General features: G+C 43.8%; 1 protein-coding gene across 1 annotated transcript; it reads left to right on the plus strand.

Moving 5' to 3' along the window:
- Nucleotides 1-4,427: 4,427 nt before the first annotated feature.
- On the plus strand, nt 4,428-10,956 carry LOC142185598 (adenosine deaminase domain-containing protein 2-like). The gene is given in 8 exon segments (XM_075261023.1): nt 4,428-4,500; nt 6,258-6,380; nt 6,765-6,912; nt 7,635-7,799; nt 8,713-8,921; nt 9,003-9,246; nt 9,710-9,824; nt 10,792-10,956. Coding segments are annotated over 8 exon segments (1,242 nt in total).
- Nucleotides 10,957-13,835: the final 2,879 nt, after the last annotated feature.

The raw sequence follows: 13,835 nt of genomic DNA on the forward strand, positions 1-13,835 counted from the left end.
CATATAGGTATAATACATGACATATCTATGTATAGGAGGCGGCCATGGCGTCATATAGGTATAATACATGACATATCTATGTATAGGTGGCGACCATGGTGTTATATAGGTATAGTACATGACATATCTATGTATAGGTGGTGGCCATGGTGTTATATAGGTATAGTACATGACATATCTATGTATAGGTGGTGGCCATGGTGTCATATAGGTATATTACATGACATATCTATGTATAGGAGGCGGCCATGGCGTCATATAGGTATAGTACATGACATATCTATGTATAGGTGGCGGCCATGGTGTCATAAAGTCATATTACATGTTATATCTATGTATAGGAGGCGGCCATGGCGTCATATAGGTATAATACATGACATATCTATGTATAGGTGGTGGCCATGGCGTTATATAGGTATAGTACATGACATATCTATGTATAGGAGGCGGCCATGGCGTCATATAGGTATAATACATGACATATCTATGTATAGGTGGTGGCCATGGCGTTATATAGGTATAGTACATGACATATCTATGTATAGGTGGTGGCCATGGTGTTATATAGGTATAGTACATGACATATCTATGTATAGGAGGCGGCCATGGCGTCATATAGGTATAGTACATGACATATCTATGTATAGGAGGCGGCCATGGTGTTATATAGGTATAGTACATGACATATCTATGTATAGGAGGCGGCCATGGCGTCATATAGGTATAATACATGACATATCTATGTATAGGAGGCGGCCATGGCGTCATATAGGTATAATACATGACATATCTATGTATAGGTGGTGGCCATGGCGTCATATAGGTATAATACATGACATATCTATGTATAGGTGGCGACCATGGTGTTATATAGGTATAATACATGACATATCTATGTATAGGTGGCGACCATGGTGTTATATAGGTATAGTACATGACATATCTATGTATAGGTGGTGGCCATGGTGTCATATAGGTATAGTACATGACATATCTATGTATAGGTGGCGGCCATGGCGTCATATAGGTATAATACATGACATATCTATGTATAGGTGGTGGCCATGGCGTCATATAGGTATAATACATGACATATCTATGTATAGGTGGCGACCATGGTGTTATATAGGTATAATACATGACATATCTATGTATAGGAGGCGGCCATGGCGTCATATAGGTATAGTACATGACATATCTATGTATAGGTGGTGGCCATGGTGTCATATAGGTATAATACATGACATATCTATGTATAGGTGGTGGCCATGGCGTCATATAGGTATAATACATGACATATCTATGTATTGGTGGCGGCCATTGTGTTATATAGGTATAATACATGTTATATCTATGTATAGGAGGCGGCCATGGCGTCATATAGGTATAATACATGACATATCTATGTATAGGTGGCGGCCATGGCGTCATATAGGTATAATACATGACATATCTATGTATAGGTGGTGGCCATGGTGTCATATAGGTATAATACATGACATATCTATGTATAGGAGGCGGCCATGGCGTCATATAGGTATAATACATGACATATCTATGTATAGGTGGTGGCCATGGCGTTATATAGGTATAGTACATGACATATCTATGTATAGGTGGCGGCCATGGTGTTATATAGGTATAGTACATGACATATCTATGTATAGGTGGCGACCATGGTGTTATATAGGTATAGTACATGACATATCTATGTATAGGTGGCGGCCATGGTGTCATATAGGTATAATACATGACATATCTATGTATAGGTGGTGGCCATGGCGTCATATAGGTATAATACATGACATATCTATGTATAGGTGGCGGCCATGGCATCATATAGGTATAATACATGACATATCTATGTATAGGTGGTGGCCATGGCGTCATATAGGTATAATACATGACATATCTATGTATAGGTGGCGGCCATGGTGTTATATAGGTATAATACATGTTATATCTATGTATAGGAGGCGGCCATGGCGTCATATAGGTATAATACATGACATATCTATGTATAGGTGGCGGCCATGGCATCATATAGGTATAATACATGACATATCTATGTATAGGTGGCGGCCATGGCGTCATATAGGTATAATACATGACATATCTATGTATAGGTGGCGGCCATGGTGTTATATAGGTATAATACATGTTATATCTATGTATAGGAGGCGGCCATGGCGTCATATAGGTATAATACATGACATATCTATGTATAGGTGGCGGCCATGGCATCATATAGGTATAATACATGACATATCTATGTATAGGTGGCGGCCATGGTGTCATATAGGTATAGTACATGACATATCTATGTATAGGTGGTGGCCATGGCGTCATATAGGTATAATACATGACATATCTATGTATAGGTGGCGGCCATGGTGTCATATAGGTATAATACATGACATATCTATGTATAGGTGGCGGCCATGGCGTCATATAGGTATAATACATGTTATATCTATGTATAGGTGGCGGCCATGGTGTTATATAGGTATAATACATGTTATATCTATGTATAGGAGGCGGCCATGGTGTCATATAGGTATAATACATGACATATCTATGTATAGGTGGTGGCCATGGCGTTATATAGGTATAATACATGACATATCTATGTATAGGTGGTGGCCATGGCGTCATATAGGTATAATACATGACATATCTATGTATAGGTGGGGGCCATGGTGTTATACAGACATATTATATGACATTCCTATGTGTAGGATGCGGCCGTGGCATCATACAGACCTATAATCTAATGTCTAGGTCTCGATATATATTCGGCACTGCGCCCGGCGTACTCGGCTCCTGTTGTGTCCACATTATCATTGTACCTTGTTGGGGTATATTCACACCTGCAGGCTTTGAGCAAGCACTCTGATGAGGTTTTTTGAAGCCGTAATCAGGAGAGGATGATAAAATAAGGAATGATCCAACAGGCAGATATGGGGTCTTCTCTTTCAGCTTAAAAAACTGCATCAGAAACCTGAACAAAACCTGCATGTATGAACTCACCTGTAAAAATAAAGTTAAAAGCTGTAAGTTTACAGCAAAAAAAATTCCACCCTATGTAGTGGATTGGGTTAGGGCTACCTGGCGACTCCTTCCTTTCCTTTCCATTTTCTGCTGCTATTTTACACTCGTGGACTACCCACAGCATGATGTGCTATAGGGTATCAGCATTGCGTTGTGACTTTTCAACAAGCAGGACGTCTCGAATCGCACATTATATTCAATGCAGACTCTTGAATATTTTGTAGAGCAGGTCCATAATGGCCGTGAATTGCGGCACTGCACGGACTTACTGTTGGTGATCAGTGACTAGTGTCAGCCTTATCCTGATCGCCAGATCAGCAGCATCCGCTTACGTGGCTGCAACAGGGAGGGGATGACCTTATATACAGGTGACTGCTGCAGTTAATCTCTGGCCTGAGCCGTATACAGCAAGATACTGCAGGGATTGGCTGCATCAGTGAACATATCCCGGAGAGGAGGATGGACATTCAGCACCCCTACTGATCAGCAGACTGTGTAAGCGGCCATTTTTCTTGCGCAGTTTGGCTCTGTCCTAGGCCTAGAAGTTCGCCGGAAGAAGACGCGAAGAGAGGCCGTTCTTGAAGAAGATGGAGGTGTCGCTGGAGAGATCTCTCGCTACATTGGAGACTCCCCTAGTTCAGTTTGAGCGCTGGGGACCGCCCCCAGTGCTGCGAGAGAACTCATTTGCATACCGACAAAAACTGGGATTTCTTCCAAACAGCAAAGTGGAGAAGACCTCTAAAGGTAGGAGAAGAATAGCCTTTCTTAAGGCTATTACCACGCGTTAGTCACAAAAAAATTGCTTTTTAATGATAGGATCCCTTTAAGAGAATATTTTTGACTTACTAGGCTTGTGGGCGTGGCATAAATGAAATTTCAATTCTGGCTCAAAATAAACCAACTAAAGGCCAAGTCAAATGAAGGAATCTGCTACTGATGTGGACCTTTACTTAAAGTAGTGTCATGCCTCTGCCCTATACTATGTACTGCAGCCTCTTCAAACAGCTGGTCGGTGGGTGTGCCAGGTGCCGAACCCACATCTATTTGATACTAATAACTTGTCTGAAGTTTATTTCATTAATATCTTTGTGATGGTAAAGGGGCTTTCTGATCCCTAAAATGGGGCCAAAAACTCCACAGTGTTGAAAAACTACATTTTCTAATATTCAGGTTGTAACATATGAGCGGGCCCGTCCAGAGCAGCAGTGTCCCCACCTTCGCTGTACCCGTCACCCTGCAGTACCTTCCATTACAGTCAGTTGTTTTTGTCCTGTGTGTGAGCAGAGAACCCCTCTGCTTTTTCCAGTATCCCACCATGGGAATTGTATGAGTCCAGTGATTTCCATATTCTTTCTTTGTACAGTAGGATCGTCATGATGGAGTCGCCTTCCCTCCTGCAGAAGCAGAGTAACCCAGCTGTAAACGTCAAGCAACATGGAGAAGACGGGGGTGAGGTTCCAGACTTCCTAAATGTTATAACCTCCAGTTATAGGAAACTTCTGATATGTGTCAGTAGAAGTGAGACTAAGTTATACCTCGGTGGGGGCAATAAATTCCTATCTGACCTCAGTTATGTGATAGGTTTATTATTATTGTTTATTTATATAGCACCATTAATTCCATGGTGCTTTACATTTGGAGGTTACATACAATACACAAAATATACAGGTAGATATCATACTAACAGTGATCGGATGGCACAGTGGGGTAGAGGGCCCTGCCCGCGAGGGCTTACAATCTATGGGGGTCCCCCTGGATCATATCTCACCTGCTGCCTTCTGTCGTATGTGTATATGGATGTATAATAGGCTCATGAGAGCTCCATCTGATAGAAAAGAAACACTCACAATAACCACACACACACACACACACACACACAGCCTTCTTTGGTCGTTTTATTAAGGAAAATAAAAATTTGGGTAAGCTTCTCATGCAATCCAGCAAATTGGAAGAGCTGTAAAATAGTGAAACATGTAGGAAATAAATAAAACCAACCATACACACGAGATAGCTGATGTCTAAACAACAGATAAGCTTTACAGTACACATGCACACTTGGCTCCGCTTAGCAGTACATGTGTGGGTTACTGCCGCTCATCAGTCTACTTTCAAAAGTGTATTAAAGAGGATCTTCATGTCCTCAGGTACATGCGATTTTATATATGAATTCAGCGTACCGTCGGCTTTCCCGTTATGTGCCCCTGGGCTGGAGATATCAGTGGCATTACCGATCTCTGTCAGAAGGGAGTTCCTGACAGTCTAGCTGGGCGGAGAGGAACGCAAAATGCCGCCCCCTTCCCCCCCGACTGTAATCTGCCATAGCCATGTACTGTCAGAGGGGGTGTTCCTTACCACCAAGCTTTCACACTAAACTGTGAGGAATGCGCCCCACCCCGTACAGGGCTATGGACAAGTACAGTCAGGAGGGGCGATACTCACAGCCCACTGACTGTACTCATCCTTAGAGTATTGATGCAAGCCTGAAGTTCAGTTTCTGCTTTTAAGCTTGGATTGCACCTTTCCCCCGCTCTGCAGCGCTTTTCTTTCCGCATGGGATATGGCGGCCTGTATTTCTATTTCTATTTGGGGGTCTGGCCTTGATTTTGGGGTCCGATCTATGTTTGTGAATCGCATTTTATGGTGTAAACTTTTGCAGATCACATGGGGGGGGGGCATTCTTACTTGCCCCATTTACAGGAGAAATACAGTGTCTTGACTAGACTGCATAGATGATCTGGATAGACTTTGCCACTCCTGCAGAGACCTAACAATCCTTTGGTCGCTGGGACAGGAGCAGGGAGCATCAAAGCCTCCTTATCGAGCGCAGTGTATACAGCATTCAGGAAGGCAGGGACATTAGCAAACCATTTCTGCCGTCTTTGTTGGGAGTCTAGCGTTCTCTGATACCCACTACCCCCTCCTGCTGCTGCTGCGGACTGCAAGAACACTCAGATTGGGGTTATGTTGCGATTTTTGGCTGTGACACCAAAGTTCGCCCTGTCACCCTGCGGTATAAGTAACAAAAGTGAATGGGGTTGCATTGTAACGTTCAGTTGCAAAATAAATTGCTACGTTTTTGCATCAGCAGCGCAAGGTCATCCCTCACTTACTATACATACAATGGTGCAGATTTAAGGGTCCCAAATCTGGTGACTGGCTCCTTTTGTTACCTAGGAGGCTGATCAGTTGGTTTTTATCTCCTTCAGAAAACATTATCGTACATGAGGTGAGATGTGCTGCGGTCGTCAATAATTTCTTTCATCGTTTGATGGGTGAAACAGAATATTATAAGCACAGGACTAACCTGGCGGCATTCATCCTGCAGAGAGGTGAGTGCCCATTGTGCTGTGCGTTCTATCTATGGCTGCATTTTAAAAGGGTTTTCTGTGACTTCGATATTGATAACCTATCCCTTAGGTCCTAAATACGTCATTGTTTGTGGACTGACACCTGAGACCCCCACGGGTCAGTGGATTGAAGAGATTGCAGCATTTAGGGGAACCCTGTGGTCTTTTCAGGGCTGTACATATCACAGGGGTTGTGTTAGGCCTTGCAGCTCAGCCCCTTTCACTTGGATGGAACTGACCTGCTGCTGTACCATGCGACCGATGAATACGCCCGCAGTGCTTGGCAGGGGTCCTAAGGATGAGTTATCAATATACAGGTCCTGGAAAACTCCATCAAGTATCTTGTGTATATCTTATGATCTGCAGATGTCTTGGGTAAAGAGGAAGCTGGCGACATCTACGAGGTGGTGGCACTGGGAACTGGCGCTGCCTGTTATCAGGGATTTCAGGAGTATCAGGGGTTTCTGGTCCATGATTGCCATGCGTTGGTTGTGGCCAGGAGAGCGCTGCTGAGGTGAGGCGTTGTGTATGGTCATTTATGTCATCCATGTCTGTGGCTCTAGTTCCTGGCATAGGCCGCTGGGATTGTTTTGCTCTTCCTTTGATCTCTTTCTACTTTCTTGTAAGTGGCCTATTAGTTACTGAGCGTAAGCTAGCTGACCTGGTGTCTTATCTTATAGCTCTTTCTCCTAAGCCCCTTCCTCTCCTATATATGTGCACACTCAGTTTGTACATGCATATGAATGGGAAGTGGAAGCAAGTCTCTTTAGGACGCCTCTGTCAGCGGTCTATCTCCTCGAGAACCAAGGGATTGGACATGCTGAAATCCAACAGCCCATTCATTTTATTTAAGAGCCCGGAGGTTCACATACACATCACGTAGTCAGGCGGTGCTCCTGATATCTGAGGATGTATCATTGATTTTCATGGAGGGGGGTTGGGTCTATCATTGTATTTCATCACCATCACTTACATTATACTGTATGAGTGTCCTTCAGTTCTTTATAATCCTGAATTTGACAGGTCAGTCCCACTGGGAGATCTGGGACACTGAATCCTACAGAGTAGGTGCAAGAGCCAATTAAAGGGTTTTTTAAAACTTAATAATTGATAACCTACTTGGTCGTTAATGAATTATCCCCAGAAAACCCCTTTAATTGCTCAGACACTGTGGTCTTTATGTTTAGGGCAGAAGGGTCACTGCCGTTCATTTAACCATTCTATTTTTCTTTCTAGATATCTGTACAAAGAGGTCGCCCTCTACTACAGTGCACTCCCTGGGTCCAGAGAGAACAGTATCTTGTGTCCTTCCCAGCAGACGCAGTGTCTGGGACTGAAACCCAACACTTTTCTGCATCTGTATCTCAGCTGCTTACCTGAAGGAACCACCCAGATCTACCTGTGAGTGTCGTGTATTAGCAGCATTTGTTATAGGCATCACACACTGCCATATTCTGCCTTTTGCATCCAAAAATCAGCCTCACATATATTTGCATTGGTCTAATGCATTTCTAGCATTGATGCTACTCATACATAACCTTGGCTGTGACTCCAGCGCAATGACCAAAGAATGCTGCAGTCCTTATAGGATAATAGGAACTTTAGCCATGCGACTGGTTTTACCACCAAAGTGGCCTTGTTGCCCGATCCATTTGTATGCAACAGGTTTGCTTTGGTGCGTATCTCAAATGTAATCATGGTCCTCAATTTTCCTGACCCTTACCTCTCTACCCATCAGCTTCTTACATCACTGACCTTTTGATTTTCAATGCCAGGATGTGCTTACCTGGCTGTAGCAGGGAAGTGCTGTATAACTGCAGTCTTAATCTGCACATATGTTAGCCCACCACCCCACTGCAGTCATATAAACATAGTCCAACCACTGGGGAATGGGAGGAATAAAATTATAGCTTCTTTGTTTATTATTTTAATCAGTTCCCGTCTTCCCATTCATATCCATTTAAAGGGGTCTCCTAGAACAAACATATTGATGACGCATCTTTATCACCCTGGACTGGTTGAAGAGGTCGTAGCATTCAGGTGATTGCTGTGGCCACCATACATATCATAGGGGCAGTGCTCAGCCCTACTCACTAGAATGGGTATAATCTAGTAACGAATGAGCGTGATATCATCGTCAGAGGCCACAACCCTCGCGAGCGCCACGGCTTCTTCATACAGCCGATCTGTGGGCGTTTGGGATAAGTCATCAATGTGTAAGTCCCAGCAAACCCCTTTAATAGTAAGAAATTCATTTTGCTTTTTCTGCTTTTTCTTTTCTTCTGACTTTCTGCTGTGATATCTAATTTCTTAGTTCTTGGGAAGAACGGCCAAGTTTACAGCTGAGGATTCACGCTAAAGGCAGCATGGTTCCAGTGTCGGAGTGTCCTCCCAGCGTCTTGGCTGCACGCGTGTGCTGTATGTCTGCCACAGACAAGCTGCTCAGGTGGAGCGTACTTGGGGTCCAGGGAGCTTTGCTAAGTCAGTTTATGGAACCTGTGTACATCACCAGCATCGTCACAGGTAACATAGAGTCTACACAGATACTTGTACGGTCTGCAGGGGAATTTGGGGTATGATGATTGTGTTTTACTCTAAATCCAGGGACCACAGAGCAGGAATTGGATGGTTTCAAACAGGCTGTTATTGGTCGCCTACAATCCCCTTTGAACCTGGAGTTGTTTCATCCCTATTCTGTGTGCACCCCATACATGTATTCTGGACCAGAAGTCAATAAGAAACAACCTCCATCCGTTCACCCAACTCATAGCATCAACTGGAGTAAGGGGGACAAGTGTGAGGAGATTATAGATGCCAGCACCGGCCAGCCAGTACAAAGGTAAGCGAGGTCCTGGTAGTCGTGGGACACATTTGTTGTTGTTCTTTAACCCCTTCCCGACATCCACCGTACTATTACGGCGGACGCTGGGTGTTTAACTGGAGCCGGGCGGCCGCCATAGCCGCCAGGTGTCTATTGTTTTATACAGTAGACACCCAGCGCTAATGCCCCCAGTCAGTGCCCGATATGCTAAAGTGGTACAAAGCCATTGATTCCACCCCTCCCCTCCCCCCATACACCTGTATTTGAGCTGGCCTTTATGGTTCAGCTTGTTATATACAGGACATTTCCCGGGCTGTATACAGAAGCCCTGATGACAAAACAAGGTGGTCTGTCCAGTTTCCGGACCCTGAAATTATGCTTACATTTCAGATAACTTTCTCAGTCGTGTAGGGAGCCCCCATTGACATTACCCCACTGGCTGATCACCCTAAAAAGAAAAATAAAACCTTTCCATTTTCCGTCTTTTTAGCGCATCTGCTTCTCCCGGGAGTCGTCTTTGCAAAGCCGCCATGCTTGTGTACTACACGAATATCCAGCGTTCCTTAGGGAAACAACAGACTGAAGAATCCTATCACCAAGCTAAGGTAGGTGGGCTCGTGGCCGTGGGGTCCTTCCATGCTTTTCGTTACACCGACTCATTGACACATTCTTGTCATATACTTTATGCATTGTAAAATTCTCAAAAGAGTGAAGCAAAGTTATAATATGGCTGATAAAGATGTTTGTTCTGATGTACCCCCCTCCTTATGGTGGCTCGGTGCCAATATCACCGGGATATACTAATGGGAAGATTTTTGTGCATGTCGTTGTGCCTATGATGTTACATTTTACTTTTCTGCATTGGGATTCTGCCATCTAGTGGTCAGTTTTTGAATTTCAGAGAAATTGAGAAATTGCAAGCAGGGTTTAATATTAATTTTAACCCTTTCCCAATATCCGCCATACTATTATGGCAGACGTCGAGTCTTTAAAGAGGACGTTTCATGGTTTGGGGCACAGGCAGTTCTATATACTGCTGAATTCAGTGCACTGTCGGCTTTCCAGCAGTATATAGAACTGCCTGTGCCCCAAACCATGAATGGTCCTCTTTAAACATAGTGGCCACTCAGGCGCTAAGCGACCACCATAGCCGCTGAGTCTCCACTATGTTATACAACAGAGACCCGGCAGCAATGATTGCAGTAACTAAAGGGGTTGTCTAGGATAACGTGCCCCAGTTGAATGGAGTAGTGGTGCTGCTGTATGGGCACCACTCCTTTCACTTCTATTTCTGGCAGTCCCATAGAGGGGAATAGAGCGGCAGCCACTCATTAACACCACTGCTCTATTCACATGGGTCACATGCATATCCCTGTTCCGATTCCTGGGGGCCACTTATTGCCTGTATTGTGTCAGTCGAACATGATAGGTGAGTATTCAGCTTACTGACAGCAAACGGAGATCTTGAAAACTGTGAGACATCAAAACATGCACAAAATTAGAAAAATTGCAGAATGAATTTACATGTGTGGAGATCTATAATTCTGAGACTGTTCTCTTCCCGGGCACCAGGCGTCCTCAGACCAGTACCAGCGTGTCAAAGACCTGCTGTACTCTCTGCTCAACACGCATGGTTATGGCATGTGGCCCCGCAAACTGTGTGTGGACAGATTCAAAGCAACATGGCAGGGGCCGGACGGAGACTCCCGGGTGCGGTTTCAGACGGATCTTAATTGATCATTATTAGGAGACTGTATTGTGTTTGTTTGTTTGTTTTTCCTTCCTTTCTTTAGTATACCCCAGCTATGATCGGGAAGTTTTCTTTTGTTCCTTTTACATTTCAGCAGTAGATTTCTGTTTTTCTCACTGCAGGTTTACAATATTTGTGTTGTGAATAAAGTGTTATTGTCATCAGCGCCCTCTGTGTTACTGAAAGTAAAGGGTTAAAGCTGGTAGGCCATGAACAGCCCCTATATACAGGATCACTGGGACCCCCACCAGTCACGAGAACCAAAGAACCCCATGTGAACCCAGCTTAACCCCTTAGCGACCTTTGACGTAGTATTAAGTCATGGGTCGCATGGGGATGTATGGAGCGAGCTCAGGAGCTGAACTCGCTCCATACAAGGCGGATGCCGGCTGTATAATACAGCCAAGACCTGCCATTAACCGCACTGATCGCTGCTGTGAACCCTTTACAAACTGCAGTCAAATGTGACCGCAGCATGTAAACTGTAAAATATAAAAGTTCCAATCCCCCCTTTTCCCTAGATCAGATATAAAAGTAAACAAAGAACATTAAACATAAACCTATTAGGTCTCCCCGCGCTCCAAAATGTCCGAACTATTAAAATATTAAAACATTTATTCCATACTGCGAACAGCGTAGTGGCAAAAAAAATAAAAAATGGCCAAATAGTGTTTTTTTTTCAACACTTTGCCTCCTATAAAATATTTAATAAAAAATGATCAAACCAGATCAACAACCAGATCTTTCCCCAAATGGTATCAATAGAAACGTCATCTTGTCCCGCATAAAAAGACGCCGCCCCCAGCTCCATAAATGTAAGTATGAAAAAGTTACAGGTGTCACAACATGACGACACAATTTTTTTTTTTTTTCTATTTTGCAAAGTTTTTCATTTTTTAAAAAGTATCAAACATTAAAAATCCTATATAAATTTGGTATCACCGTGTTTGTACTGACACGTAGAACACAGCTAACATGTCATTTGTACCAAACTGTGAACGCTGTAAAAAAATTTAAACCCATATGAAAATGGCGCAAATGCATTTTTTTCGCCAATTGCACCTCACTCTGATTTATTTTTTTCCCCAGTACATTGCACAGCCTATTGAATGGCGCCATTCCAATTACAATTTGTCCCGCAAACAATAAGCCACCATGTGACTCTGCAAATTGAAAAATGAAAATGTTACAGCTCTTGAAATGTGAGGAGGGAAAAAACGAAAATGCGAAACCAAAAAATGACCTGGTCCTTAAGGGGTTAACAGTGCCGGACCGTGTCAGGACACCACCCTTATAAGATGATGGCAATGCCCAGGTGTCCATGTAGTCATACATTTTCAGGAAGAATAACAGAGGAACCTCTTTATGCAGAGTTGTTGAGTTAAAGGACTCCAGAACGGTTCCGTCCTGTAGAATACGAGTGTTTGCCAAAACAGACATGTCAGGAGAGGTAACAGGTACGTGTTAAGGCTGAGGCCACACATTGCAGAAAAGCTGTGTTTTTGATGCAACTTTTGCTGTATTTTTGGACACAAACTAGGATTGGTAGCTTTTGAAGCCCAAAAAAACACAACAAAATCTGCAACAAAAAGCATTTTTTTTTTCTGCAATGTGTGGCCTAAGCCTCGTGGATTTGTCAGAGAGTTAATTATTTTTGACCCCCACCCCCATCTCTACAAAGATCACCAATATCTTATTGATAAGGGGGCCAATACTCGAGATCCTCCCACAGATCAGCTAAAGAGAGCACCGGTGGGTGAGTGCTGCACCCTCGTAATACCCGGCACCATGCTGTACCTTATGTACGGGCTCTGCTTGGTATTGCAGCTCAGCCCCATTCATTCAGCTATACCTTACAACCAGTGAGTGTGATGTTGCCTAAATTTGGGCCATTAATCTTTTAGGTCCAGAAAACCCCAATAAGGGCTAAGGAAGAAGTTATCGAGACACTGGATAGAAACACAAAGCTGCGGGATCAGGTGGAACGTGCTTCACTTATATATAATCATCGTAGCGTGAGGGGAGGCATCGAAGTCCGCAGAACACCATTTTTTGTTAATCAGCTAAAATAACTGATTAATAAAACAGGTAAGGGCTCGTTCACATCTGCGCCCGGTCTCCGTTCTGCAGGTTTCCGTTTCCTGCACAAAACTGAGCAGGAGACGGAAACCTGCAGGACTCTTTCATACCCATTCATTTGAATGGGTTTGAAAGATGTTCGGCCGTGAGCGGCGGTGAGTGTTTTATGCTCTCCGCCACGACACCGTTTTTTTTTTTTTTAAATCGGACACAGTCGGATATGCAGTACTCTGTGTCCAGTTTAAAAAAAACGGTTTCGCGGCGGAGAGCATAAAATGCTCACTGGCGCTCACGGCTGGACCCGGTCTGACAGCTTTCTGAGAACGGACTCCGGGCGCTGGTGTGATCCTAGCGTAACACTCAAAGTAAAAGCGAAAGCAGAATATTGCAAGAACAGGATAATAGAGATAGTATAAGGTGAATAGCATTTGTCTAGTGGAACACACTAAGATCATATACAAAAAAAATAGAACTACTGAAGACCATGTTGGGTACAAAGCTCAAAATGTATCCGAAAGGAGATGCTATAAAGAAGGTGCCCAGCTATAGGAGCGCCTAGGCCCGTGGGGTCCGGGACCCAGAGGTTTTCTAAAGCAACTTTTTAATATATCGTCCTAACCAGAGTGGCCCCCCTTTCTTCTGACCCTGATGAAGTCACGTGATCACTTCCGTGGTTCCCGTCACATGACATGTACACCTTCTCAGGTTCTGTGTTCCCTTGTGTAGTTAGAGAAATAGACCCAGACAATTTAGCAGTTATCCCATGTCCCGTGGGTAACCTATAACT

This window comes from Leptodactylus fuscus, chromosome 11, assembly GCF_031893055.1.
Source record: "Leptodactylus fuscus isolate aLepFus1 chromosome 11, aLepFus1.hap2, whole genome shotgun sequence".
NCBI classification, from domain to species: Eukaryota; Metazoa; Chordata; class Amphibia; order Anura; family Leptodactylidae; genus Leptodactylus; species Leptodactylus fuscus.